Here is a 26,442-nt window from a genome sequence, read left to right as displayed (position 1 = left end):
TGCTTGGTGTTACCAAAATTAGAATTAATTAATAAGTTGGTGTAACTTAAAATAATTTAAGTTTAACCTAGAAAAATTCTATTAAAAAACGTCTGTGTTAATCTGGGTTTCCCTCTAAATTGCCATTTCTAGGATTTTTCGATTTTACCGCATACAAATTACTGCTGTGAAATAAAATATTGCTGCAATGCCCAGTTTGCTGAACATCCATATTGTCCCTTTTAGCTGTGGAAGTGGAGTGAGACTCTTCACTAAATTTCTTGCCCAGTACTTAGTATTTTTCCGCAACACCACAATCCTAAAGAATTATCAAAATAATAAATTCATTTTAAAAATCTTTTAGCGCCTCCAACAAAAACTGAAATCTAATTTTAATAACAATCATAAGTCATTAGCTTCTGGTAAATATATAAAAAACGAAAAATTATGAAATCTTTTTTTTTCAAATTATCTACAAAATTGTGCTAAGGTGGGCGGCTTTTTGGTATCTCTAAATAGTTAAAGTTTCGGAAAAAGTTTTAATTTATATTTAACATATGATTTTTGACTCTAAATATTGAATACGAAAAGATAAAATTCATGTTAGAATTTTGGAAATTCAAAATAATGAAAAAATTTAGAAATTTGTTCAAATCAGAATGAAAAAAAGCTTTTTTTCTTTAAAAGAAACATGCACCCATTGCTGGTTGGAATATTGGCCGCTAATTGCGGAATAATGGGGTTCGATATCTACCTACGTGTTAGGCAGGTAGGTAACTGTCTTTCTTGCCAACTAACAAGTACTATTTAATAAGGTCTTGATTTGTCTTCTTTTATATAATATGTAATATCCTTATAGAATAAATAAATAGCCCGAAGTAATTCACCTCTTTTAACATTGTCAAAGTTGGGTGTTTTTCAACGTTACGCTTTTCGTGCAGTTTTTGACGATCAACCCTTATTCAGCTGTCCTACCGGGCAGTTTTAATAACTTAATTGTGATTTGTTCAGATTGTTTTGTTGATTTTTTATTTGAATCAAAGGATGAGTGGAAAAAATTGAGGTTTAATCTTCAAATCACTTTCCGTCTCCAAATTTCTTGTTAAAGCACCTTTTAGAGCTTGACGTAGCCACTTTCCTTCGAGCTCCCCTGGAACTAAGAAGGTTACAATAAGCGATTCGATTTAGGTAATACATTAGCAGGGTATGGTCAATGTGGAAATTGCGAATGCCTGCGTCTACTGTAGGAGATAGAGGTTTATTTACATTCAAACCAATTGAATGGTTAGTGATAGGTAGGAGAAACTGTGAAGAGTGTTCCTGAGATTCGATTGCCGAGGAGAGGTGGGTTAAAAGATTTCGCTGAGGTCATTCGGACATAGAGAATAATTGAAAAAGGTGGAGAAAATCCTGGTTTTGAAATAGGATGTGACTATTTAAAAATAAGAGTTCACAAAAATTTACATTTTCAAACATAAAATGGGGAAAAAAGATATTAATTTTTAGTTAAGAATTCGGAGATCAAAATTTGTTTGAAAGTTGGTTTCAGGCAGGAGCTAACGAGGCCATCGGAGGATTGGTGACCGGATCCAAGGAGGTGTTGTTGCTATAATATTCCAGCAGAGCTGTGTGAAATAATAAAGTTAGTTAAGTTGGAAGTTAAAAAGATATCCCCCTTGAAGTCTCATTTCTTATTTTTCCAATTAACTTTGCCTATACAGATTTATTAAGTTGAGCGCCTTAAAATAAAACAGAAAATTGTGTTATTTCTCTAATATTACCTTTACAATACTGTTTGCAACACCTCTCTGTAAGGCCAAATCCCATTTCCGTCGCATTTATCGTCTTGCTTCTCAGCGTCTATTTCTCGCATTGCATAATTTCTTGTTTTCTACCAAATATGTATATATTTTACGCTTTCTTAGGATGCTTAAATCAATTTCAAACGATTAAATGTAACGTAACTCTATAACGTTACTCTAGTCATTACCGAAATTCTCCATGTAAGTCCCGTTATATTTGGGTACATATACCTGTTCTCCATTCTATGATTCTCAGTTTTTTCCATAACTCAAACGACTCACATAGTAACCACGTTCTAATTATTCTATCTTATGTTATTTTTTGTTTTGTTTTTAATAAGATGTTTTTTTTATTCCTGTTGCTTCAATAGATACTCGTAAAATGTTGGGTTGTTTATGTGATATTCAGGCCCTGAAGAATTTGACGAAACGTTGGCGTAAGACAGAGTTGTTGTTTTTTATTTTGATCGAATCCTCGCTATTTTATTCCTAAATATTAATAGTTTACAGTCACTAAAAGATAATACAAATTAAGTTTTTAGTTACTTAAATCACTTTGTTAATTACAGTATTAATTCTCTTAGTTCTCATGATCGCAATCTTCCTGTAGAAGTCGAGTAGCCTCTGTTCATTAAACTACCCTGCAAAATGACAAGCTAATAAAGTTATTTCTTTTTATTTTATCACAATATTCTATAAGTAATCCCTCTCTTCTTCTCGCAGGACTTAACGTCTGAGGGGTAATTAAAAGTTTTCGGAAGCACATACATTATTATTAACATTTTTTTTAAACGAAAAGTAAATTTATGCAGGATTCTGGAGTCTTTCACCTATTAGTTCCGCCTATAACCAATACACCATATGCTAGTTCAGAAACTTACCTTTCTAATTTTTGCCGCAGTGGAAGGTAGTGAATCGAACCACTGAGCTGCCTCCTGAGCTAAATGAAGGGGCATCGGTGGCCAGAGTATTCGACCAAATTAGAATATCTACACTCAGACGTACAGAAATGGCTATACTTTACTGCTTTTATAAACTGATTCAAGTTACAGTAAGTATATTTACTTTGTTTGCTAGAGTCAAGAATACGTAAGAAATGAGGATTTCCCACTTACAAAACCACGCTCTTGACAACTAGACTAGCACCCGCCCCTCTCTGACAAGATATTCTTACCGTAATCATAAGTCAAGAAGTCTTGCATAAGGGGTACATTAACATGATGGTTGCTTACATTTGATGACAAAACAACTCCTGATTCTCCCAAAACCATTACATCACACTACATTTTTAAAATCTTCAATTATTATTATTTTCTTTGCGTCACAAATAACATTTTTTGCAGTCAGAGGACCCCCCTAAAACGGACATTTCTGATAGAAAATTAATATTGAAAACCGATCACGAATAAGATAAAATTGTAATTTTGATCTTAAATATCTCAACAAATATTAGGGATATCGAAACGGTGCTGATTGTAACACAAAGAAATGAGAAAAAAAAATATTCGGCTGTTTGCTAAGTACATAAGGCCAAAAAAATAAATAAATTAGTCTTCTAAATTAAAATTTTTAAAAAAAATTTACTCCTTAGAAATCATCTCTCAAAATGTTCTTATCTATTGCTTTATATTCTTAATAAAATGCTCTATCAAAATCCGTAGATCAATTTTTTTTTTATCACTCCTTTCTTAGTAATCCGTACTGAAAACATCTGTTTAATTTGCTTGTCTAAAAGCGAACACTTAATCGACCCGTTGAACAAAGTTGCCTTTAAAATGCATTCTAGAGGCAAGAATCTTTAAAAAATTAAAATATCGTTTTAATCATTAAATGAAATCGTTGAAAAATAGAGAAGACGAGACCTTTCACATTATCAAGTGTTTAATTATGCTAATTAGTTCAGTTAACATAATTTTTTTATTGGAGAATAAATGAAAATTAAAAAGAAATTGTACAATAAGTCTGGCCAGGACATATACCCCCAGAAAGAATTTAAATTTTACGGTTGCAACCGTCTAGTAAAAATCAGTGTGGGTACCACCATCTGAATTTATGAAAAATTACCAAATTTAAGTTTGAAAAGCACCTGTTGAAGTATTACTGGATTTGCAGAATCTAGGGTGATGTACAAAGTTTGAATTTTTATTTTACTCACTTATTGTAATGAATATTACCACTCCATTTATAATGGTAATTTTTCATTATAGACACTACTATGTTACTATTGTCCATCATTCCTTTGGACCTGGACAATTCATCACTTTGGAAACCGCATGTGGCAACCAGTTGCTTACGTTATAGAAGAGTCCATTATTTCCGATCTTATTCGCTTGCCTTTGAATCTGATTGTATTTTTAGAGCTCAGACGGACACAACAAAATCATAAGGTGGCGCTCTTATTATCATCACATGAAGGTAATATGCGGATAAATGTATATAAATTAATTACTTGTTTTTTAAACATGAAGACCGTGTACAATTTCATTGCAATTTTTATCGGGAAGATGATGTTGAAAGGAGCGGTGGTTGGCATGGCAACCTACTACACTTCTCTCGTATTACAGACGTAAGTCTTTACGCTATTTTTATCACTTAATATAGATGAAAATATGGTTTCATGAAGGGAGACGTAAAGTTAAGGCCTTTAGGAAAGAGAATTACTTTTAATCAGAAGAGGGTAGACAATACATGGGCGTCTTCAGGATGAATGCAGCTGCCCCGTAAACTAATTAATCATGAAAAAAAAGAAGCGAAATGAAGAGCTTGCATAGGAAATAATTTGTACTGGTGCGAAAAATAAAAATCCCTCTTTGCTTGCCCCGAAACGAGTGAGATACCAGAGTTTAGTAGGCTCCCTCAACTTCAATGTATTATGGACTATTTAACAATAACATTTTTTATAGATTAATTTTAGAAAAATTATTTTTTATATGATTTTCGGGTAGGTTTTGAGCTATAAACTCCCGTCCCTAGGTGCGTCAATGTATTTATGGAGAGTGACGATCACTGTTTTAACATTTCTGTTTAAGATACACTGGTACCTTTCTCGCCTTAGAGAAACAAAGTATACAAGACATTGTTCACGTTAATGCTTGATTCTCATGCCTCGAAATGCTTTTAGTTTAAAAAAATAAATCCCACTAAACTTTGTAAACTTTTACAAAAGAAGACTTTATTAAAGTAGTTATCCTGCTAAATGATCAGAATGTTCCTACAGGATTGGTGTTTTATTGAAAATAATGTGGTGCGCACTGCTGGAATAACATTTAATTTATTCTTTTATTTTCCCTAGAAATCACGTTAGTATTAAGTTTCTTTGAGAGAAAAAATGATTCCAGGTTTGGAGGAAATGTATTTCTGTGGTCTTGGATGATATCATTGCTGACCACAATTATTCTCGTTCCTTTATATATTGAAATAATTATTCCATTACTAGACGAATATACACAGCTAACTTCTGGAAGTTTAAAGCAGAAATTGGAACGACTGGCGAATGAAGTTAATTTTCCTCTTTCAAGTATATACATTAGCCTAGGTAAACATTTTAAATATGAATGATACTAGCAAAATGATTATTGCAATAAGACAGCTTGTTCTTGAATGCTTTGGCGAGAGTTTTGGCAAGGATGTAAACTTCTAGACAAAGAGGGAGCTCAATCAGTCACTACCAGCATAAATTTTCGGATTTCAGGGCACATACATAGTTCATGATGTTTCATTATGGTAAGCAAAATTTAATTTTGAATGTCAACTTTTAGCGAGTCAGATTCCTTCCTTGCTACTTATTGTGATGAATCGAAGAGTCTTTGCTTATTGACAAATATTGTATGGGCCAATCAATTAACGCTAAAATTAATTTGTGGGTTGCCCTTAGTTTGTGGAGCAATTGTGCTCCCCTTCTGAAGTTCGCTCCGTAATGTGGCATTGGCAAGCATGTTCTGGATTTGCTTGGATGTCTTTACCACTAAATCGAACCATTCAATTGGCGAGAACGCATTTTTCTTCTTGCCTATGAATGCATCAAGAAGTAGAATCTGTTCCTAAGATAGAAGTAATCTGTGATAAAAATTAACAAAGTCCAAGTTAACTATGCATTGTGCAAATAATATTAGCGGAATCGGAAATTCCAAAAAAGTTTTAATTTTTCATGAATCGGGAGAAGTCATCAGGAGAAATCAGACGCCTTGGGTTCTCCTGATGAGAACAATAACATTGTAAAATAATGTATTTTACTTGATTTAGTTTAATATTGAATCTTTGGAAAGAGTAAACGTCGACATTTATGGGGTCCAAGCATTAGTAAAATTTAAATATCCTAAAAAATGAAGACTGCCGTCAATTGTATAACTTTTTCGGTATAATCTGCTATCGGTATGTGATGATTTTGCACAACGTAGGCCCATCGAAGAAAATATTTTCGTACCACAGCACCAAATAAAGCATAAAATCGAACTGGTTCATTGCTCTATTTGGAGCATGTAAAACAGACTTCGGAAGGAGCCAGTTGCTGTGAAACGGTTAGCAGAGGACTGCGTGAATCAGTTTTAGCAAATTCTGCTTTAATGCAAACTAGTTTGTTCGGTGGCATTCTTGGCTAGCCGAATGTCTGGAGTTCTTTTAAAGTTTCGATAAAGTGCCCTGCGTTATGAGGGATTGAGCAATGTGGAATTGTCGGTAAGTATAGGAACAGTGAAAGTCTTCAAATTATAACATTTGTAAGTTCCAGGTTTTTTTGGAAGGTGTTCCCAAGCAAACCTAAAGGATTTTTCTGTTATGTATTGTACATTTCTTTGTTTAAAATAGTAAATTTATTCTATTTAATTTCTTTATTAATAAATTAGATACCATGAGCAGTCAAGATACAAAAAGGGCCTCAAAAAATTGCCTATTCTGTTTCCAGACTCGCTAATGGTCGGCACAATAAGCAATCAATGATTGCAGTGTCTGCGAATCAGGGCCCGCCTCCTTTGTTCTGTCTATACAATTCTAATTTTTGGGGAGTTCCGTTTTTTACATATTCCCAAAATAAAATATATACTACCTTAAATAATAACTAAAACAAACTAACTTTGTAATGTTTTAGGAAATCATGCGGACGCAGATCATGTAGCCTACTTTACGGGCATGTTCAGCAGTAAAGTAATAGTGATCTCTCTTACGCTTATATTGTCGATGACTGAAGAAGAGATTGTAGCGATAGTTGCTCATGAAATGGGACACTGGAAACTGCGACATGCTTGGTACTATCTCATCTCTCGAGCGGTAACATTTCTTCTTTAAATGTTTCATGTATTACTTACATGCTTTAAGAAATTTTCTGAAAACCTCATTATGTCTACTCCAGCGTGCAGTTTCTGGAAATCTTATGTCTTTCTAGAATGCACTTTTCGTTTGCAGTTAATCAGTTTTAATATTGTTCTTATTATCGTTTTGTTTTAGTTTTACAATTTATTTTTGTGTGTTTTGTTGATGAATTATTACGACAGTTTAAAACTATACAATGCATTTAATATTGAGGTTAATAATACTCCTCCACACCCTGTGCTTAGTTTCATTCTTATAGCGGATTACATGCTTCCGCCGTTCGATCGGGTGAGTATTATTATTAATTTATTTACATTAAAACTTCCTAATTGGGTAGAAAGTTCAAAAACAGCTATGACGAATCAAATTTTTGATATTACAATTACAATTCTTTAAGTACAAATTTGTCAGTTGTGGCTATTTAATGGTAAATTTAAAGTATTCTCTTTTTTTATATATTACAGATCCTTTCAATTTGCAGCAACTACATTACCCGTCTTTGCGAGTATGAAGCAGATCAGTTCGCCAAACAACTTGGTCAAGAGATACCTTTAAGGACTGCCTTAATCAAAATATATACTCATAAATTAATATTTCCTGTCAATGATGAGCTGTATTCTATTTGCTACGTTACTCATCCATCAATTTTGGAAAGGGTGCGTGCCATTCAAAGATAACAGAAAAACGCTTCTCACCAAACATTTTACAAATAAATTTTCGTTTATATTTGTATTTACTGAACTAGTCTTTATTGATAAAATCAATAAGGAGTTGAACGCTAAAATTACATAAACTTTCAAATACCTAAGCGAATTATGAAAAAAAAAATTATATATTATGGAAGATGCTATGTTTAGATAATGTTAGATTATAAACTAATTCAAATAAAGTGGAGACAGTATGACAGAAACTTTATGCTATACAGGGTGACCAAAGTTATATGCTCCACCCACTTTTTTTTTAACGGCGGGAAATTTCGAAAAAATAAAAAACACGTATTTAATCATTTTTAGTCTAGTTTATTTTCAGTGATTGACCCATTTTTTTAAAACCCTGTATCTCGAGATACAGCATCCAACTTTTGTTTTTCAAATGGAACGTTATATTTTTTGTTGCATATTTTTGTAGTATTTGAGCTCCTAAAAAAAACAAAAAAAATTTTTTGAAATCGGTTAGGTTTTTCAAAAGTTATGGTAATTTAAAATATGAAAAACTTTCAGTTTACTGTCAAAATTACGTTATTTTTTTTAAAGAATCTGTTCAAACTGGGCACAACCAACGGATAGGCAAGCCAAAACTCTGGACTTCCACGCTTTGCTTGTAGCAGCACTTATGGTAGCGAAGTCAAGATCTAGGCAGGCTAGAGTAATTCGACGTTTCAGATCATCGACTGAAGCCACGGGATTAAGGATACTTTACACTTTATTTTTTTAGGTATCCCCACAAAATATAGTCCATTTGGGTCAAGTCCGGAGATCGAGGTGGCCATTGGATGGGACAATGAGTCCTTACGCACTTTTAATGGAAATTTCTGCCCAGCTAACCTCGAACCACTCTCGCCGGGCAACCATCTTGTTGAAAATACATATCTATCTGACGTTGTAGATGAACATCTTCAAGCGGAACTGGCAAAATGTCTCTGAAAAAAAGTTGGATACCTTTCACCAGTTAAGTTCTCTCTGTAGAAGTATGGGCCGATTAGTTGATTTCCTATAACTCCACCTAAACGTTTGTAGAAAAAGCAACCTGAACGTCGAATACTTCTAGCCTGCCTAGATCTTGACTTCGCCACCATAAGTGCTGCTACAAGCAAAGCGTGGGAGTCCAGAGTTTTGGCTTGCCTATCCGTTCGTTGTGCCCAGTTTGAATAGATTCTTTAAAAAAAATAACATAATTTTGACAATAAACTGAAATTTGTTTTTCATATTTTAAATACCCATAACTTTTGAAAAACCTAACCGATTTCAAAAAAATTTTTTTTGTTTTTAGGAGATCAAATACTACAAAAATATGCAACATAAAATATAACGTTCCACTTGAAAAACAAAAGTTGGATGCTGTATCTCGAGATATAAGGGTTTAAAAAAATGGGTCAATCACTGAAAATAAACTAGACTAAAAATGATTAATTACGTGTTTTTTATTTTTCGAAATTTCCCGCCGTTAAAAAAAAAAGTGGGTGGAGCATATAACTCTGGTCACCCTGTATGTACATTGTACATAGGTAGACGTCAAATTTATTTATTTAACGATTACATATTAAAAATATTTACAGTTATCGTTTAAAAAGAAAATAAATGAAAATTGTAAAATAAATAGTAAATAAAATGCTGGATAAAGTAGTTTTTAAGACTTAACAATGATTCCTTTTCACACTACACACTATGTAACCTCCCTTTAACTCATTCACCAGGGAATCAGTTAGGCAAGTGTCTTGTGAGAGATGCAGTTTAATCGTTGAGATAATTCTAGTTCTATACAACAAACTGATAAATAATCTCAGATGATTAAAATCCGGAACAGATCATGTTCATACCGGAACATGCGTGTTACGATGGATAAAATCAGCGATAATTTGAATATTTTACAATGAAGATTTGTATTCCATATTCTAAGATTAAATCAAGTATACTTCGGACATATTATTAAACAATGTTTCGAGGTAGAGTGATCCAGTTAACATAGACTTGTAAAAAGTACTTGGAACGACCACTTACGATGGTGTTTAGTTGTAGCTTAAGACAATATTATCAGTAACTATTTGTTTGCAATCTTCAATCCAGTGGATAAAATATTAAATATTATTAAAATATTAGAATCAAACGTTAAGCCCTTAATTTTAAAATTGTAATCTACTTTCTTTTCTGTAATTTTGTATACTTTATGGGCTTTTCTCCATTGAAAAACTTGTTTTAATTCACTGGTAAAACCACAATGGAAAACTAGAAGCAACTATTTTTTAGTATCTGGGTATACTTTGAAATTCCATTTAACCATCAATGAATAATTTAAAACTGCCCAACGCGCATAATTTACATAACATTTTAAATGCTTCAGCTTATCTATTCTCCAGCACAAATAGTGGTTCGAGACAACAAAAGGCACATCTACAAACAATTTTTAATAGAATGACGTTTCGTTCATGATAATCGGTTCACGGTCGATAATTGGAGTATACCTCCCCTTTATAAGTGTAAGAGCAGGTCCTAATGTTACGAAGGGAACCCTTGACAGCTTCATCCTGCCAAATATTATGAAAATTGGACGCAAATTTATAGAGTTATTAGTAATAATAGTTTTAGAGGGGCCTGACACACATGGGGCTGACACAGCTCCAATAACATGTACAAAGCCCCTAAAAGCTATAGCTATAGCTTCAGATATATCTGAAAGTAAGGACGACACAGTCTAAAATCCAGTCATGCACTAAAAAAAGCTTATTCAAGATTCAAAATCAGTCTTGTCGGTGAACTTAGAGGCTAGAATGCCGATATTTTCCACTGTTATGGTTATTTATTATGCATTAAGCCCGGCATAGTCTGTAACATCCATTTGGCTCTACTAAAAGTTTATTTTAGATTTGATAACATTTTTTTCGGTGGATCAAGGCCGGAATTCCGACTTTTTTCTCTGTTTATTGAACTTATTTTCTTTATTAAACGTGATCAGTCTGTAACGCCCTGCCCTGCTCAAATAAATGGTTATCTCCTTAACATAAACTCACAGTTTAAAAAGTTAAGTTTAAGTGTGCCTTTTGTCGTTTAATTAACCCTTATAAATAGTTACTGTTATTGTTAAGAAGATTTTTGAACCTTTTGGATAGATTTTCTTTTTTGTTCCTTGATTTTAACAAATTTATATATGTAATCATGAATAAATATTTAGATATCGAGAATAATTAGGCTAATTTACTCTAAAAATAGGGGATAATTTGGTTTAGTTTAAGTTTGGTTAACTACTTCGTCATTAGAAAAGGAAAATTTTCAAATAAAGGTATACTTTTAAAGAAGCTCATAAAAAAATTATTGCGAGGGGGTCTCAATCGTAATAAACTTTTGTATGGTTAAAAGAACTGTGATTTTATATACTTATTCTTGTAATCATCAAGAAATTGAATATTAAAGGTAAAAAAAAATTATTTCCTCTGAAGAAATTAACTCTCAATCTGTTTTTATGTTAGGAAGTAAAAAAAAGAATATTATATCGATGGTTTTAACAAAAGCTTCTGACCTGGCCACACTGACTGGTTATATTTTTAATTTTCAACTGTCTTAGAATTCAGAATCAGAACCAGGATCGTTGGACGATTCTTGTCGGGGAACGTTTCATTTTATTGGATTATTTTGCTGATTCCGCAGAATCGTTGAAGCATTTAAAAACTTTAATTAATATTATTTGTCAGTAAGTGATTTTATTATATATATTTTTTTCCCTTGTCTTCGTGCAAATCCTCATTTATAATTCAGGTTAGGTTTGTAATCATTCATCATTTACTTAATAATAAATTCTTTTAGAACTTGAAATAAAATTTTATTATCTCAAGAAAAGTTAAAACGTTTTAGTTTCAATCTCAGTATTTTCTTACCTATTATTTTCTTAAAGGGGATTGTTGCATGTCATTCCCTCCTTAAAAAATGCTTCAGCTTGAAATTATTATATTATAAATTCCCTATAGTAATGGGAAAGGACAAACTAAGTAAACCTGGCAATCTCATTTACTGTTAATCACAAGTTTTCCTTTTGTTCTCAGGGTCATGTTCATTCACTTTTAAAAGATTTAGAGGCTTTGATCACAGTTCATTTATTCCAGTTATTTGGAGTTATATACCTTCCAGTTTAGCAAGTCCCGGCCCCTTAGTTATCGCACACCTTTAAAAATTAATAACTATCAGTGGCCAAAGCGAAATTCTACTAACCATCAACTCCTTTGCTATTTTCATCTGAAATAGCTTATCTTATCAAGAGTTAGTTTTATAATAATAACTTGAATTTGTGTTACAAAAGGTTAATTGTTAACCTGACTGTTTTCTAAGTCTAGATTATTCTACTCCGTTTATGATTTATTTGATGATAGGAATAAAATTGTATAACCTCTCTTGACTGACATTATTTTTTTTATGACTATCTCAGGTATCCGAAACACTAACATTTAAGAAATTTATTCTTATTGGCCTCGTCCAACTAATAAAAATTTATTTATATATTTATTTTAACCTAAGAATCATTAGTATCTCAGGATATTGGCGACCTCAGGACAATCAGCAGTAGAAACAATCGAAGGATAGTACAAGCTGGACGTGAATCTTGCTCTAGCATTCTTACCTTAAGTGTACTGATACATTAAATCGCGTCTGTTCGAAACGAATTCACCCTACTTCAGTATGAAAATCTCAAGATTTGTTGAGCTTGATGAGTTTAATCCGCGTATTTTCATAAAATCTCTCTTTCTCTCTCCATGAAAAACAAAAGTCAAGCTCCAGTGAATAAGAGGATTTTAAAAATGCCATTAAACTTTAAGTACGCTCTAATCCCACATTAAATTTGTTATTTCCGTCCACGACACCTAATTTGGCAGTTGGACGTAAAGCCTGCCTGAAATAATATGCATTACTTTACTTTTAAATTTGTTATTTTAGCCAAGTGGATTAGTGGAATCTTGCATGTTGATCAAATCATTTATCTTTTACTTTGAACTCTGTTTAATTGGGTTTTGTTAGAGTAAGTTATATAAAAACCTAGGCTATCAAAACTAGAGTTCTGAGTTGAAGGAAAGACTTGTTCATTTACCAATCAAGATGTTTTGGACCACTAAAATTTTATTTTCGTCCAAATATTTACCAATCATTTGATCACAACAATTGCAGTTCATTATATATAAACTGCTTTCTACATGCAGTTGAATAAAATATTACACCATCCTAACGTTTAATATTCCCATTATTCTTACCTCCTGGACGACAATGCTCACTCACCCTACACAGAACAAAAAGTGATTATTTTCCTTCTTTTTTTTGTGAAAAATATTTTTTTAATTTTACTTTTTCATTGGTTTTAATTTTCTCAATAAATTCTAGTTAGTTAATTATAGAAACCACTATTTCAAAAACTGTTACTGCATAATCTTCGGTTTAAACTAAATAAATCTTTTCTCGATGTTACTTGCTGTGCCAAAAATCGTTTTTATCTGTTTACGTGGTGGGCGTACACCGAGGACTTTAAATTGATTGATAAAACGAAAGAAAAAATAGCCAAGAAGATAGAACTCAGTCATTTGGAACCTTCAAATTTTTCGAAGCATTTTTCTAGTCCTATGCTTACAGTTAAACTAGTATTATTTTTGTTAATAAGAATTCATAAATCTCTGTTTTTATCTACCAATTGCGACTGCTGTAGATAACAAGTCTCTAATTAGTAGGAGAATGAAAATAAGCATTAACTCAAAAATTTAAGTAGGTCCATTTTAAATTAGTGCCCAATTATGTGCTCTTTGCTAAGTAATACTCATTTTCGTTGACACTACTCGGCAACTAGTCTTTTTTTTTTCTTTTACTTAAAAACCCTATTAATTTATTGTAATAGGTGTTTTATCACCATAATTCGCAATGTGAAATATACAAAACTAACCTGTCAAGTGCCTAAACAAAACGCATTAATGTCAGTTTTTTGAGTTTTTAGAATTCATTATTGAAACATTATCGAATTGGATTTAACGTATTGGATTTAACTAACTCCACGATTTGTAAAAATACCTTTGTTAGAACTACAATACGCAATCATTAAGGATTAGATATTAAATTAATTTTTTTGTACCAAACAAACTGATTTAATAAGATAGCTAGTTATCACAAAAATTATTTGAAATAAGGCGTACTTCTGGAAAAAAGATAGTTTAAAATCTTTGTAGCAAAATAACCCTCCGTCTGAGCCTATCTACGTCCAGTAATAAAAGTTCGCTAGTAACTGTTATTTAATAAATTTAGATTGCCAAAAAATTGTTTGCAATTCATGCAATGAATTAAATCCAATAAATTTATAATTCAATTGTTTAATGTCTTTTGTCCTGAACATTTTCAGGATCATGATATAACATGCATAAATATTTCTAATCTTAGTCTATCTATAGTTGTTATTAATTGGCTTATTTTTTAGTCAACAGTTTCTTAGACTAAAAATGTTGCCCACTCTTCGTAATTTTCCTCCTTGACATAAAGCATAAGAATGTACATTCCAAACAAAGTATTTATTTACTAAGTGCAGTGTTTGTGTTTGCTACTTGGAAATGTATCAGAATAATACGAACAAACTCAGAGTTTGTAATTGTAGGATTTCCTTATCTTTAATTGATTGGATCGTTCACTTCGAATAGAATAAAGTAAAAAGGATGTGTCAAAGGAGTGTGAGTGCAGTGGCCCTGAATTACATATGAGTTTGGATGTATAGATTGTCTTATTCAGACTTACGTGTACTTTTGGGCATTTACAAATATCATCGATGTTTAAAGAAGCATTTATATTATTTTTTGGCCTAATTAATTGAAAAGGATGTTTCTAATTTTACTATTAACGTAATTTATACTCTAAATAACTTTTTTTTTGTATTCTGAATGCATCAGGAGCGTCTTAAATAGCTGCCTTTAATCTTAAAAAATAAATTCTTTTTAATAAACCCAAAATTTTAATCTTGGGCTCCTATTTTTACTCCATTAACTCTAGGACATATTCAGGCCGATGTAAACATTAAGACGCTCTTGACATCCACCCATAACCTTTCTATCATTTACATTTACTTCTCTGTGTGTACTGAATTAATTCTAAGGAAATTTAATGTTTAAAAGATTTGTGAATACTACGACTTTTTTTATACAGACATGTTTGAATTTCAATTGTGGAAGTATTATCGGAAGTTCACTTTCTGGTCACTGTCATTTTGTTAATTTCAGACAGTAACTGATGAGAATTTTGTTCATATAGACTTTAAAATAACAATTTTTTACTAAAAAAGTTTTGCCTGTGCACTGTTTTACAGCAGAGGATTTAGAATGAAGGAGTTGAACAAATTTCAATATCATATTCTATAATTCAGAATCTAGAAGCACTTAAGTAAAAATAAAACTCTAATACAATTCATCATATTAATTGTCTTTTAAGGAACTAACTTCTGACATTCAATTTAGCGGTAAATAATTTCCGCTTGTTCTTCAGACAAAAGATTCGATTGGTGCAATATACTGCTTCTTGCGTAGCTTCTATAAATTTTTCATTACTTCTATATTAGCATTAACAGTGGTTTGTCGCCTTGAAACCATTAACATGAAGGTTTGGCTCTAAGCCGTTGGGTTAGTCAGACTTAGAGACTTCGGCATTATATTTGCTTTGTACTAGCAATTTGTCAATGAAGCTTAAAAATTTTATAAGGACAATAAAAAGAAATATTCACGAATATTATAATTTATAAGAAAGAAAGTGCTCAAATAGAAGTCGAAGCAGTTGCAAATTAGCGGGATATGTGTCTGACCTGCTGCAAATACAAATACATTGGCAATTAAAATAAAAAGACGAAGAAGTTATACCATTTTTCTCTACTCTAGCACATAAATTAAGAATGAATATCGTAACAACATTTGTCTGCTACCGATAGCTGTCTTTATTTGGACCAATAAATACCTGTGCTGAAATTCTATTCTCTTGAATACTCAAATATCGATGAATAACTGTTAGCTTCCATAAAAAGTTAATACAATTATTTTAACGCGGCTGCTTTTATGCTTATGTTATTTGTTTGGAATTAAGCTACTGTTTTTGTAATAACTATATAGTAAAATAACAAGTATAAGTCTACAAATGTTATTACTAATTTAGGTCGTAGACCATTTAGCTAAACCAAAAACAATATTAATCAGTACTAATTAAAAGTATTATCCTTTGCCCGGAGGGATGGGTAGAGGTTTATTTGAGGAGTTGGCAATAATAAATATAAACGTTATTCAAAAGGTAGGGGTAAAAAATGATGTTTTGTAGCGCCGATCTAGTGAAGCAATCGATCTCTAATTCTTAAGATAGCTAAAAAGCCGTAGCTATTCAAAAGCTTTCTAGGACTCCAAAATATCTATATAACTATACATTGCGAATCATGCCACCAGCGTCCATGTCATTTTTTTCTTGGTTCATAGGATACACCTACTTGATATGATAAGTACTGGTAAGCGTAGGTATCCTACCAGCCCCTTCAATCAGTCGTTACTTTGCGGATATTTTCTAATATTATCTAATGCGATATTATGTTTTCTGTGAAAGAAAACTCAGGCCTTAGTGAAATAGAAAATAATGCAAATAGTCATGCAGCTAGTGAGTAGTGTCTAAGTCCTTCTCTGATTTGGCAGAAAATTTGATAGAACAAAATAGGTCTTTTCTGCCAACATACTTTCTGTTTTTCACCATCAATTTCTGCTAACCAGCTCGTTATTCCTTTATTTTGATTCCATGTTGTATATTTTGTTACGATTAATCAAATTTCTATTTAGGTTTGCTAAACCAGGAGTGGTCACATGTGTTTTTTTTTAATTTCCAGATTATTCGCAAAGTGTGTCAAATGGGAAGAGGTTTCAGTTCAGCAACAATTTGAAATGTAATTAGCCTATGTACCACCCACACATCCAAATCTAATAAAATTAAACATTTTAAAAGACGTTAATTGAAAGAAATGATTCCAGACAACTGCCGAGTCACAGAAAGTATTTCTTTCATCTGATTCTATTTCGATGCCATCAGACAACAAACATTTAGGTAAATAACATTTTTTTTTACTAATTCATTACTTTATGAATACTAAAAGTTTCCATAGAGAAATTTTGTACCATCGTTGAAAGTGGAATGAACATTATATTTAAATCTGACTGTCCAAGTTAGTGTGAGTTCACACAATAGTACGATTCAGAGCACTGAAGTAATTTCAGCAATCCTAATTCTCGCTCTCTTCTTCTTTGCTCATGCAATCTTTGAGAGTTAATTATCACGGAAAATGGGATATTTTAGAGATTAAGTATGTTTCTGAGCGAGAACTCAGTTTCTTCCACGTAAGTATTGTCTCAATAAAATTTGAAATGATCAAATCTATTGCCAAAATACTTCATATGGTGGCATATGGATAATTCTTCTTGTTTCTGGACAGTGTCCCTTGCTCACAGCTGCGTATCTGTGCCATGGGTTGACCGGCTAACTCACAACTATGTGTATATGTGATGGGTTGTGACATCTTGTACTCTAATAGTCTCATGCATACCTTCTTTCTCTAGCCTCTGCTTTTTATTACTTCTGATAAATCCTCTCTTCACTGCATGTGAGTCACTCTTCGAGGCCACCTGACATTCTATATACGTGCCTAAACCATATCCTTGTACACAATTCTGTTGTAGCTTTAAATACCCATTTTCTCTCTAATGTCACGTTATCTAGCGAGTACCTCCTTCAGAAATCTATCTCAATGCATTTATTGCGCCACAGAACTTAACCTAGCGTACATCATTTAATTCACCGTAATTGATTGTACCTTGGACTATATACTGAATAAGATGCAGTCTTATTTTCGAGAGTGAGCCCTCGATTTCGGATAAGGGGATGAGCCCTTACGTTTTTCTTACGTCTAGACATTTGAGAGCTATTTAGTTAATGTTAAAATCTTGACAGGGACTAATGGAAGGACCAGGGTTTTTTTTGGTAGAAGAAATTTGACAGGATGAAAGGGTTAGGACTCCCCTACGTAAGATTAAAGCGAAGTTCTGCTCTTACATCTACTAAGAGAAAGTTTTGCTATGATTTAAAATTATCGTCCTGTGAACCTATTTTCGTGAATGAAGTGTCATTTGGTTCCCGATTTTATGCATATTTACACTTTAGAGGTCTCGATGCTGTGGAAAGATGAAAAATTTGCCCCACGCGAGTAAGACTCCCCCCCCCTTACAATTAACATGTAACAATTAATGATGTAACTCTACAAATCTTAACCCGGTTTTGATAAAATTTAGCACGTAGGGGTGGTTAAAGCTTCGCTATGTAACAGTAATGCTCTTTACAGTTACTAAAAGGAAGTACTGCAATCGTTCAAATTATCAACTTATGAACTGATTTTATTGAATGAATAGTCTTTCAATTTAAAATTTTAGATACGGTAGAGACGGCTCTTTGGGATCTCGATGGTATAAACGAGTATTTAGGAGGAGAGTTTGCTCCACGTAAATAAAGCCCCCTTTTTAAACGGTTATCTCTGTAAATCTTTGCCCGACTTTGATCAAATTGGGCGAGAAGAAGAATTTAGAATGCATGGCATCCTGCTCTTACACCTACCAAGGGGAAGTGTTCCAATCATGTAGTATTCGCAGTTTAAATTCTCTTTGCCCTTTTAGGGAGCAGAACTGCAATAGCAAATGATTTTTCTTTCTCCTCTTTAGAAGAAGTTTTTGTGAAAAGCTTGTTTTCTGATACATCACTTAAGAGGAAATAATTTTATCAAAATTAATTTTTTTTTCTTTGATTGGAAGTAATTATTCATCACTTAATCCCACATTTCTCCAGTCTCTATCTTCTTCCCACCAACTTGTAACTACTCTCCTATAACTTTTCTCTCAGTTTGCAATTTTATCTAACCAACTCGGTACAACCCCTCCATAACGTTACTCACGGTCTGAATCTTCTTTCCACAACTTAGTACCACTCCGTACCAACTTTTCTTTCTGTCTCATCTTCTTCCCACTAACTTTACAATTTTACGTTCTACATCTACCTTCCACTAACTTGGTACCAAGTATTATTATTGATGCATTACCAAGTATAAAAGTATTGCTTACCCAAAATGTTAAGATAACGTGTAAACCAGACTAGAAAATTAACAGAAGAAGTTTTTAAAGGTGTGGAATATTTAAAAAAATGTCATTATAGATTATTTTTAAAGTTATTAAGATAATTAAAGAAATAGTCATGTATTACTTTGATTGATCTATTAAATTGATGCTTTAATTTGATATCAGATTAGATTGATCTGAACTAAATAAGATAAGGCTGTAGATCCGCAAGGTATTTATAAAAACTTTTTAACTTCTATATCCGGCGTAAATCAGCCTAATTACATCCGATTTCCGAATATTTTTAAAAAAAATTATAAATTCCAATTAAGAAACAAAAAGAAAAATCTATCCAAAAGGTACAAAAATCTTGACAAAAGCTTACTTACTTACTTTAAAAGTAAAGTATAAGGGTTGATTAAACGACAAAAGGAACACAAATCAGCAAAAGCCCAACTTATCATTCATATTTCTAGTATCAGATTTTTTAAAATGCACTAGATGCCACGTACCCTTACGATGGCCATTTTCTGCATAAAATATTTGTTAAGTAAAGTGTAGCACCCATTTAATTTCGATTGATTTTAATAGCAGGTATTAAACTATTCATGCACTGGTTTGAAAAAAAATGATAATAAAAAATGTTAATGAAAAATATACTTGTTTGACGTCAAAAATTAAAACTGCATATACCAACGTACAGACCGATTTTATTTTGTTTTTGTTTTTGACATCTAATTTAAGTGCAGGTTTAGCGTAGCAGAAGGAAATATTTAGTATTTATAAGGAAGAAGTTATTCAGTAATTACGCGTTAAAAATAGAATTTAATGAATAATAGGTAATCTAGTTTATTAATATTGTATGTTAATGATCTAGATGTTCTTCTCAATGTTATACGGGTATATGTGTAATATATATAAAAAAAAAATATGTATATTTTTATTTGGTTATAAAACTTCTTTACAAATACTGAAAGTGACTACATTAAATTAAAATTTGAAAAGTGAATGAATTCTAATTACAAGTATTATTTGTTTGTTATTAACTATGTGTAATTTGTGCTCTCGTATTCTGCTGTAAGACGAATTCAAGAATGAAATTTTGTTAAAACTGTTATTCATATCAAGGCAGTAATAGACCAAATATAATTTCCTCTTTTTCTTTTTAATATGCTGGTGAATTTGATGATTATTATGAATAAAGATAAAACACAAGAATAATTTGGAATAGAGTTAAAATGAAGTCTTTCTAACTATGTGTACTAACTATGATGATGAGATACATCTTTTATTAATCTAACAGAAAAAAATTTAGGATGAAAAAAGGCTAGCTCAAGGGTCTGTAACATCTAATACATTCTAAAAAATATGATACTAGAAATATGAAAGCAAATGTTGGGCATTTGCTGATTTGTGTAACTTTTATCGTTTAATCAACCCTTATACTTAACTTTTTAAACTGCAATTTTTTGTTAAGGATATCCGCATAAGCCATCACTTTTTTGTTTTACAATTTGATAAGTAAGTTTCTGCTAATTTAATGAGAACAATTATATCTTGTAGCGCATATAATAGAAAGAACTCTATTACTTTCTTAATATTGTGTTGCAGGTTCAGCAAAAATGGATCAGCGCGATGTTAGTTCTGGAGGAAATGAAGGCAGAGGTGTAAAAAGAAAATGCCCTTTCGCAACTAAGGAGACTGATTTAAGAAGTAGTCAGGCTAGAGTAGATGGCCTGGAGGAGGGGGAGCTTGTGGAGGAGAATAGCTCTGGCCGCGTGAAAGCAGAAGAAACTGCTTTCTCTGCTAAACAAAGTGCGGCTTTATGGCTTGAACAATCTGAACAAGTTGGTCAACAACCTACTTCACATACTGAACAAGTAAATGGCCAAACGACATTTCAGTTAGAACAAGACAATCAACCCACATCTCAGATTGAACATATAAATGATCAAATCTCTTCTCAGAATGAACTTGATCAATTCCCTTCTCGGAATGAACATTTAAATGACCAAACCTCCTGTTCTGAAGTTAATACCGATACTGTTGCTCAGACTGAACAAGTTAATGGTTCGGATGATCACTTGAGAGTGTTTCACGTGCTAAGTGAATACGATGGGGCTTCTGAGACAGAGGCGAATAAAGATGAAAATACTTCAGATAGTGACATTAGCGATGAAGAAATAGAAGCTATGCTTGAGGAAGGCCTCAAGAATAAGGAGAAAACCACTGAAGAACCTTTAAAAGATGGACAGCAAAAGCCGGTTCAGTATACTGAAAAGAAATTAGTAATGCTAGAAGAGATTGGAATCAACCATTTCGACCTTCTCCCTGAAGGGTGGGTTCAGATTACTCATAAGTCAGGCATGCCCCTTTATCTACACCGAGCTTCGCGAGTGTGTACTTTCAGTCGGCCTTATTATCTAGGTCAGGGTAGTGCCCGTAAACATTTAGTACCCCTCTCTGCTATACCTTGTCTGCAGTACAAGCGGGCATTAGAAGAAGAAAAAAAGAATAAAGAAGAAGAATCCAATCCTAGCACCGCTCCTATTTGGTTACGCCCGGCTAAAATAGAAACGGCCGAGGAGAACAAACTTGCGCAATCCCTCGGGCCTTTCGCAATTCAACAGTACTGTAAGACATTATTTCGGTTTAAAATTGCTCAGAGTCTGAGATTTGTTTCGTGGTCCGACCGCCGGCGATATGCCAAAGCAAAAAAGATAGAAAAGCAGCAAAGGCCAACTTTTCCTAATGATACAAAATTGATCAAGTTTCCAATCTTGAACCCTAATGATGGTCCCGAAGCCAAACCACGAGAAGAATGGATAATGAATCCAAATGGAAAGAGTTATATATGTATACTACATGAATATGTCCAGCATGCCTTAAAAATGCAACCAACCTACGAATTTAAAGCATTAGAAAATCCGTCTACACCATATTCTGCCACAGTTATCATCAGCGGCATGAAATATGGCTACGGAACCGGAACTAGTAAAAAACAAGCCAAATTAGCAGCAGCTAAAGCTTCGTTGGAAATACTCATACCTCAAATGAGAGAAAAAATTCGCAATGATAGTAAACAAGGTAAAAAGTGTCGTACGGATGATGATGAGGCCAGCTTATCAATATTTGATGAGATAAAGATTGAAGATCCAAGAGTGACCGAGTTTTGTACCAAGACAACGGAACCACCTCCGTATTCAATACTGTTGACTTGTTTACAACGTAATTTCGATATGGATGAAATGGCTATAGAGTACAAAGTAAATTCATTGCATAGGCAGTCAAATGAATTTATAATGAGTGTTGGATCGCATACAGCTCGAGTGGTCTGCAAGAAGAAAAAAGAAGGAAAACAGAGGGCCTCGCAGGCTCTTTTGCAGAAGTTACACCCTCACATTACTAGTTGGGGCTCGCTGCTACGCCTGTATGGTAATCGCTCTTTGAGAAATGTGAAAGAAAAAAAACAGGAGGAACAGGAGATTACAATGCTACAGAGCAAGGCCTCCTTAAATTCTCCTAATTATGCGATACTCGGCAAACTAAAAACAGAAATGATGAAACTTCATGATGAAATGGCCAAAAGAAAACCGATCAGTATTTTCGTTCCACCTCCTGACATTGTACTTCCCAGTTCTGGTACCCAATTGAATAAAATAGACTTATGATATGTTTTGGCGGACAATGAAGATCTTAAACATTTTAATCACATTCGCTTCGAGTGAGAATCAAGAAAGTCGCTGAAGACCTAAGCAGCATGGACTCCTCCAAAAAAAAATCTAGGAGAACAAGAGTGTTGGACTTTTTTGGTTACAATATCGTCACTAACAGGTGGATAGTTACTTTTGTTAGCAATTTTGTGTCTGCTTCCTCAGTTTTCACAACTTTTTCAGTTGATACACTCTTAAATATACTCCGATTCTCGTAGTTAAATGGCAGTTTCTGAGGATCTTTAACAAATTGGAATGTTGCTATGTATATAATTCATGTAACAGCAACAAACAACAAGTAAATAGTGTGTGATAATACCGGATAAAATTTTCGGAAATGATACTGTAAAGGGGTAACAATACCCTCACCCTTCCTTTTGTTTGTGTTTAAATCGTTTTAAGCAAAACCAATGTCTACATAGGTATGTCTAAAGCTATTGTGCTTTGTGGCAAACTGAGTTCGATTCCCCGTCTAGACCTTGAATTTTATTTAACGCTTAATGTGAAAATTTATATATATGATTGCTAGTCGCCTCCGTCCATGACACTTAATTTGGTAGTTGGTCATAAAGATGAAAAAGTATGCATTACTTACTTTTTTGAAGAAACAGCTACTACTAGATACATTATTAAATTTTTCGACGTGCAGAGACTGCTAACTAGAATTCTGTTGGAAGGGACCGAATTCTAAATCTGAATGAAGCAGAGTTATTACAAAAGGGTATACCCCTTTCAAATTAGCAACAAAAGGAACTCAACCCTACTTACATTACTTTTTGAATATTTTAAAAAGGACACATTATTTTGAAGTAATTGAGCAACTGAATTATTGATTCAATAATTATCAGAAGTGAGTGAAACTGGGAGAGCTATAATTCTCTGGAAGCTCTCAAAAAAAGCAACTTATTATTTAGCAACAAAATTATTAAGCCATAATAACCTAGATTTAATCCAACAATATGTTTGCATCTCATTAATGTATCCTAATAATTTAGATGAAACGCTAAATAAAAATAAGATTAAAAAGCATGCAGTGCAGTGTATATTATAACATTATTGAACGTTTTGGTAATACCATGTTATTAAAGAAAAATTAAGTATTGATTAACAATTAATTTTTACATAATGAAAACTGCTTTTCCAATTTTTTTTTTCCAGTAGTACGTTTATTTTTTATTCTCTCCTCCTATTTGTACAAATGTTAATTATGACTTCATACACGCCGAAGCCGATAATTTCATTCTGGATTAAAAAATTAATATGTATATACAATGGCGGTTATTGAAGTAAGAAGTGACGAGTGTTATTCCAAAAATACATTTGGACAAGATTTTTTTTGTCAGATTTGTTCAACATTTTATTTTAGAAAGCAATCTTAATTGATTTGAAATTTTTAGACTATTTTTATCATTCTTGTTTATAAGGGCTTGCATTCTTTAATTTTTGATAAAATTCTACCATTTGCAGGTTTGGACTTCGGGTTGGTTGACATATTCCTTGTTTCAGTCTTTCGTAGTCGTAGAACTTTTTCATGTCAGATTCGTCACTTAAGATTTTAAATAAAGTGCGTGCAGACTCGTCTATGTGGAGCAGCGAAAAATGGTATCATTTGTGAAAATGTTTCTATTTAATCGAAAACCGTTCAAGATTTCTGGCGAGGGAATGAAGTAAAATTTTGTAACAACCATTCTTATAGCAAGGGGGTCCAGAAGTAGTGCTAATTAAAGCCTTATTTTTTATTTGATTTTTGTAAAGCTGTAGACCTAGTAACTAAAAAATCTTCGGCACTGTTCTGATTAATTAACATGGCTTAATGTATTGTAAAATAAGTTCGAAATGGGTAATTTCTCTTCTTGGAAGAATCTGTCATCAAAAATGAAGAGTAGTACTATACTTTGTTTTTGCCAAATTAATCTTTGGTTCAGATTAGCCTAAGATGAGATATGTTAGTAAGTATTGACAACACTTATGAAGTAGAGCAGGTTCAAAGGATAAGAAAAAGTTACATAATAAACATATTGAACACTCACGACTCACATAATTATAACGTAATTATTACATTTTCTCAAAACTTGGGACTGGTAATGTTGACTTGAATATTATACATCCTGAATTCGATCAAAAACTTGAAGTGAACTTTCTTTCACTTTACTGCAAACATTTAAAAAAGTATTAACATTGAACGGTTTATAATCCATGACACACATTGAAAGTAGAGGAAGCCTACCTACCCCTCTTCATAGAAAATTATTGATAAAAGTTATAACTCTACACGTATGTAACAATTCAGAGAATATGTTTATGTATTGCACACAAGCAGATTAGCTGCCCTAAATGTGGGATTCAGAGTTGAGTTTGAACTTCAATTGAAGTAAATATTAAATATAAATAATGCAGATTCAAGAAGTTTAGAAAAAATCTTGGGTCGCCAAATAAAATCTATCCGAGCTAAACTATCATAGGCTTGGTTTACATCAAAAAGTATGGCCAATAACCATGCTTTAAACGCTCCCTAATATTTTTTATGGAATGAAAACGTACATTATACTGAAGTGGCGCTTAAGAGAGAATTTAAACTTAGTTTCTTCAGAATTCCCCAAAAATCAATTGCCCTGGAAAACAATTCATATAAAAATGATTATCATTTTGGAGGGAAAAGATACAAAATCACAAGAATTTCCAACTACATTCTAGAAAATTCGAAAACTGAAGTATATCTGGTTGGTCTGAAGTATAATAATAGAACCAAAAAAGAATGCTAAGTTTCTGCTTTTTGCGACTTTCTATTTTAGAGATAGTTTGCTATCAGCGTGGAATAAAATGCGCTCAATATATTTTTAACTCATTTAGGTAAGATGCATTCCGTGTTTTCCTAAACTTCTTACCATGAATGAATGTTTGTAAAAAAATATTTAGTGAATGCACTATTTGGACGGAGAAATTTGTTTCGTTTTTTATAAAGCAGTAAATATCACTGCTACACATTAAATTTAAATAATTGCGAGCTGTTCATTTTAAAATTAAATTTAACTATTTTATAAAATACATGTTTTTTTTTTTCTTGATAAGTAATAATTACGAGTGGTTAATAATGAAGCAATCCCATCCATAACTCACAAATTACATTATTTTTATTTTTTAATTTACATATGTATCTCACTTCATAGTTTCTAGAGAGACATTCTGAAAATATTTTCTGATATTTGAAGGACATCAAAAGATAAAATTACAGGAAATTTAATAAATTATCAAATAATCATTCATTTAATTTATTTATAAAGTGTGTATTTTCAATTTGTTATCCCTACTAATAATTGAAGGATTAAAAAAAATGTCCACTGCGGATAGATGTACATACATCATGATGTATACTATATGAATATATATAATTATAACCGTAATTAATTATTGCTTTCATATGTTTATATATATACATATATCACTCTAAGAAGGACTAATTTATTATTTTTTTTATTTTGTACAAAATACACAATTGTTGTACTATATTTTTATAATTTCAACAATAAAATAAGTTCATGTTTCGCTGCATAGTTCCAACTTATCAGGTAAATTTCACTGACAAGTGAGATGTGTAGGACAAGCGTTAGGGTAAAATATTTCCTGTATCAATTTTTATATTGTAAAATAGTATGTATTCTTATCATATACAAAATTAAAATAATTTGGCTCCTTTTTTTGTTCACTACTTTGTCGTTTGTTACTCACAGTATCTTTGAATATAATTATTTTCCTCGAAATAATTTACTTATTCTAATCAACCGGTCAGCTGACTACTAATTAACAGCATTTT

The 26,442-nt window shown here is 32.3% G+C and overlaps 2 protein-coding genes across 11 annotated transcripts; both read left to right on the top strand.

Moving 5' to 3' along the window:
• Positions 1-533: 533 nt before the first annotated feature.
• LOC141453647 (uncharacterized) lies at positions 534-7,821 on the top strand. 9 transcript variants are annotated; one of them, XM_074127118.1, is made up of 8 exons: positions 534-748; positions 2,683-2,832; positions 4,140-4,196; positions 4,286-4,347; positions 5,120-5,316; positions 6,865-7,043; positions 7,221-7,373; positions 7,550-7,821. In XM_074127118.1, exons 1-8 carry the CDS (start codon positions 671-673, stop codon positions 7,760-7,762), a joined length of 1,089 nt encoding a protein of 362 aa, XP_073983219.1. In that variant the 5' UTR covers positions 534-670; the 3' UTR covers positions 7,763-7,821. The 9 variants fall into 9 exon arrangements, 7 of the variants coding, with proteins under 7 accessions (XP_073983219.1, XP_073983216.1, XP_073983217.1 ...); XM_074127115.1 differs by having other exon boundaries at positions 3,989-4,168; positions 4,250-4,347; XR_012458105.1 differs by having other exon boundaries at positions 3,989-4,347; positions 6,865-7,021; positions 7,567-7,707.
• A 3,506-nt stretch (positions 7,822-11,327) lies between these two features.
• Positions 11,328-23,660, top strand: pasha (microprocessor complex subunit partner of drosha). Of its 2 annotated transcripts, XM_074127092.1 has the most exons (4): positions 11,328-11,486; positions 16,653-16,709; positions 16,795-16,867; positions 20,530-23,660. In XM_074127092.1, exons 3-4 carry the CDS (start codon positions 16,843-16,845, stop codon positions 22,587-22,589), a joined length of 2,085 nt encoding a protein of 694 aa, XP_073983193.1. In that variant the 5' UTR covers positions 11,328-11,486; positions 16,653-16,709; positions 16,795-16,842; the 3' UTR covers positions 22,590-23,660. The 2 variants fall into 2 exon arrangements, with proteins under 2 accessions (XP_073983193.1, XP_073983192.1); XM_074127091.1 differs by having other exon boundaries at positions 16,653-16,867.
• The last annotated feature ends 2,782 nt before the right edge of the window (positions 23,661-26,442 follow it).

This window comes from Rhodnius prolixus, unplaced genomic scaffold, assembly GCF_049639745.1.
Source record: "Rhodnius prolixus isolate KJV_2025 unplaced genomic scaffold, Rpr scaffold_3, whole genome shotgun sequence".
Taxonomy (NCBI): domain Eukaryota; kingdom Metazoa; phylum Arthropoda; class Insecta; order Hemiptera; family Reduviidae; genus Rhodnius; species Rhodnius prolixus.
Note: the sequence above shows the minus strand (reverse complement) of the source record. Positions and strands in the feature narration are given on the sequence as shown.

Coding starts and splice junctions, on each gene's coding strand:
- LOC141453647 (XM_074127114.1), top strand. CDS start 671: ATGCACCCATTGCTGGTTGGAATATTGGCCGCTAATTGCGGAATAATG. Junction 749..2,682: donor TCTACCTACGTGTTAGGCAG/GTAGGTAACTGT, acceptor TTTTTGCCGCAG/TGGAAGGTAGTGAATCGAAC. Junction 2,833..3,988: donor ATAAACTGATTCAAGTTACA/GTAAGTATATTT, acceptor TTTTCATTATAG/ACACTACTATGTTACTATTG.
- pasha (XM_074127092.1), top strand. CDS start 16,843: ATGCCATCAGACAACAAACATTTAG. Junction 16,868..20,529: donor ATCAGACAACAAACATTTAG/GTAAATAACATT, acceptor ATTGTGTTGCAG/GTTCAGCAAAAATGGATCAG.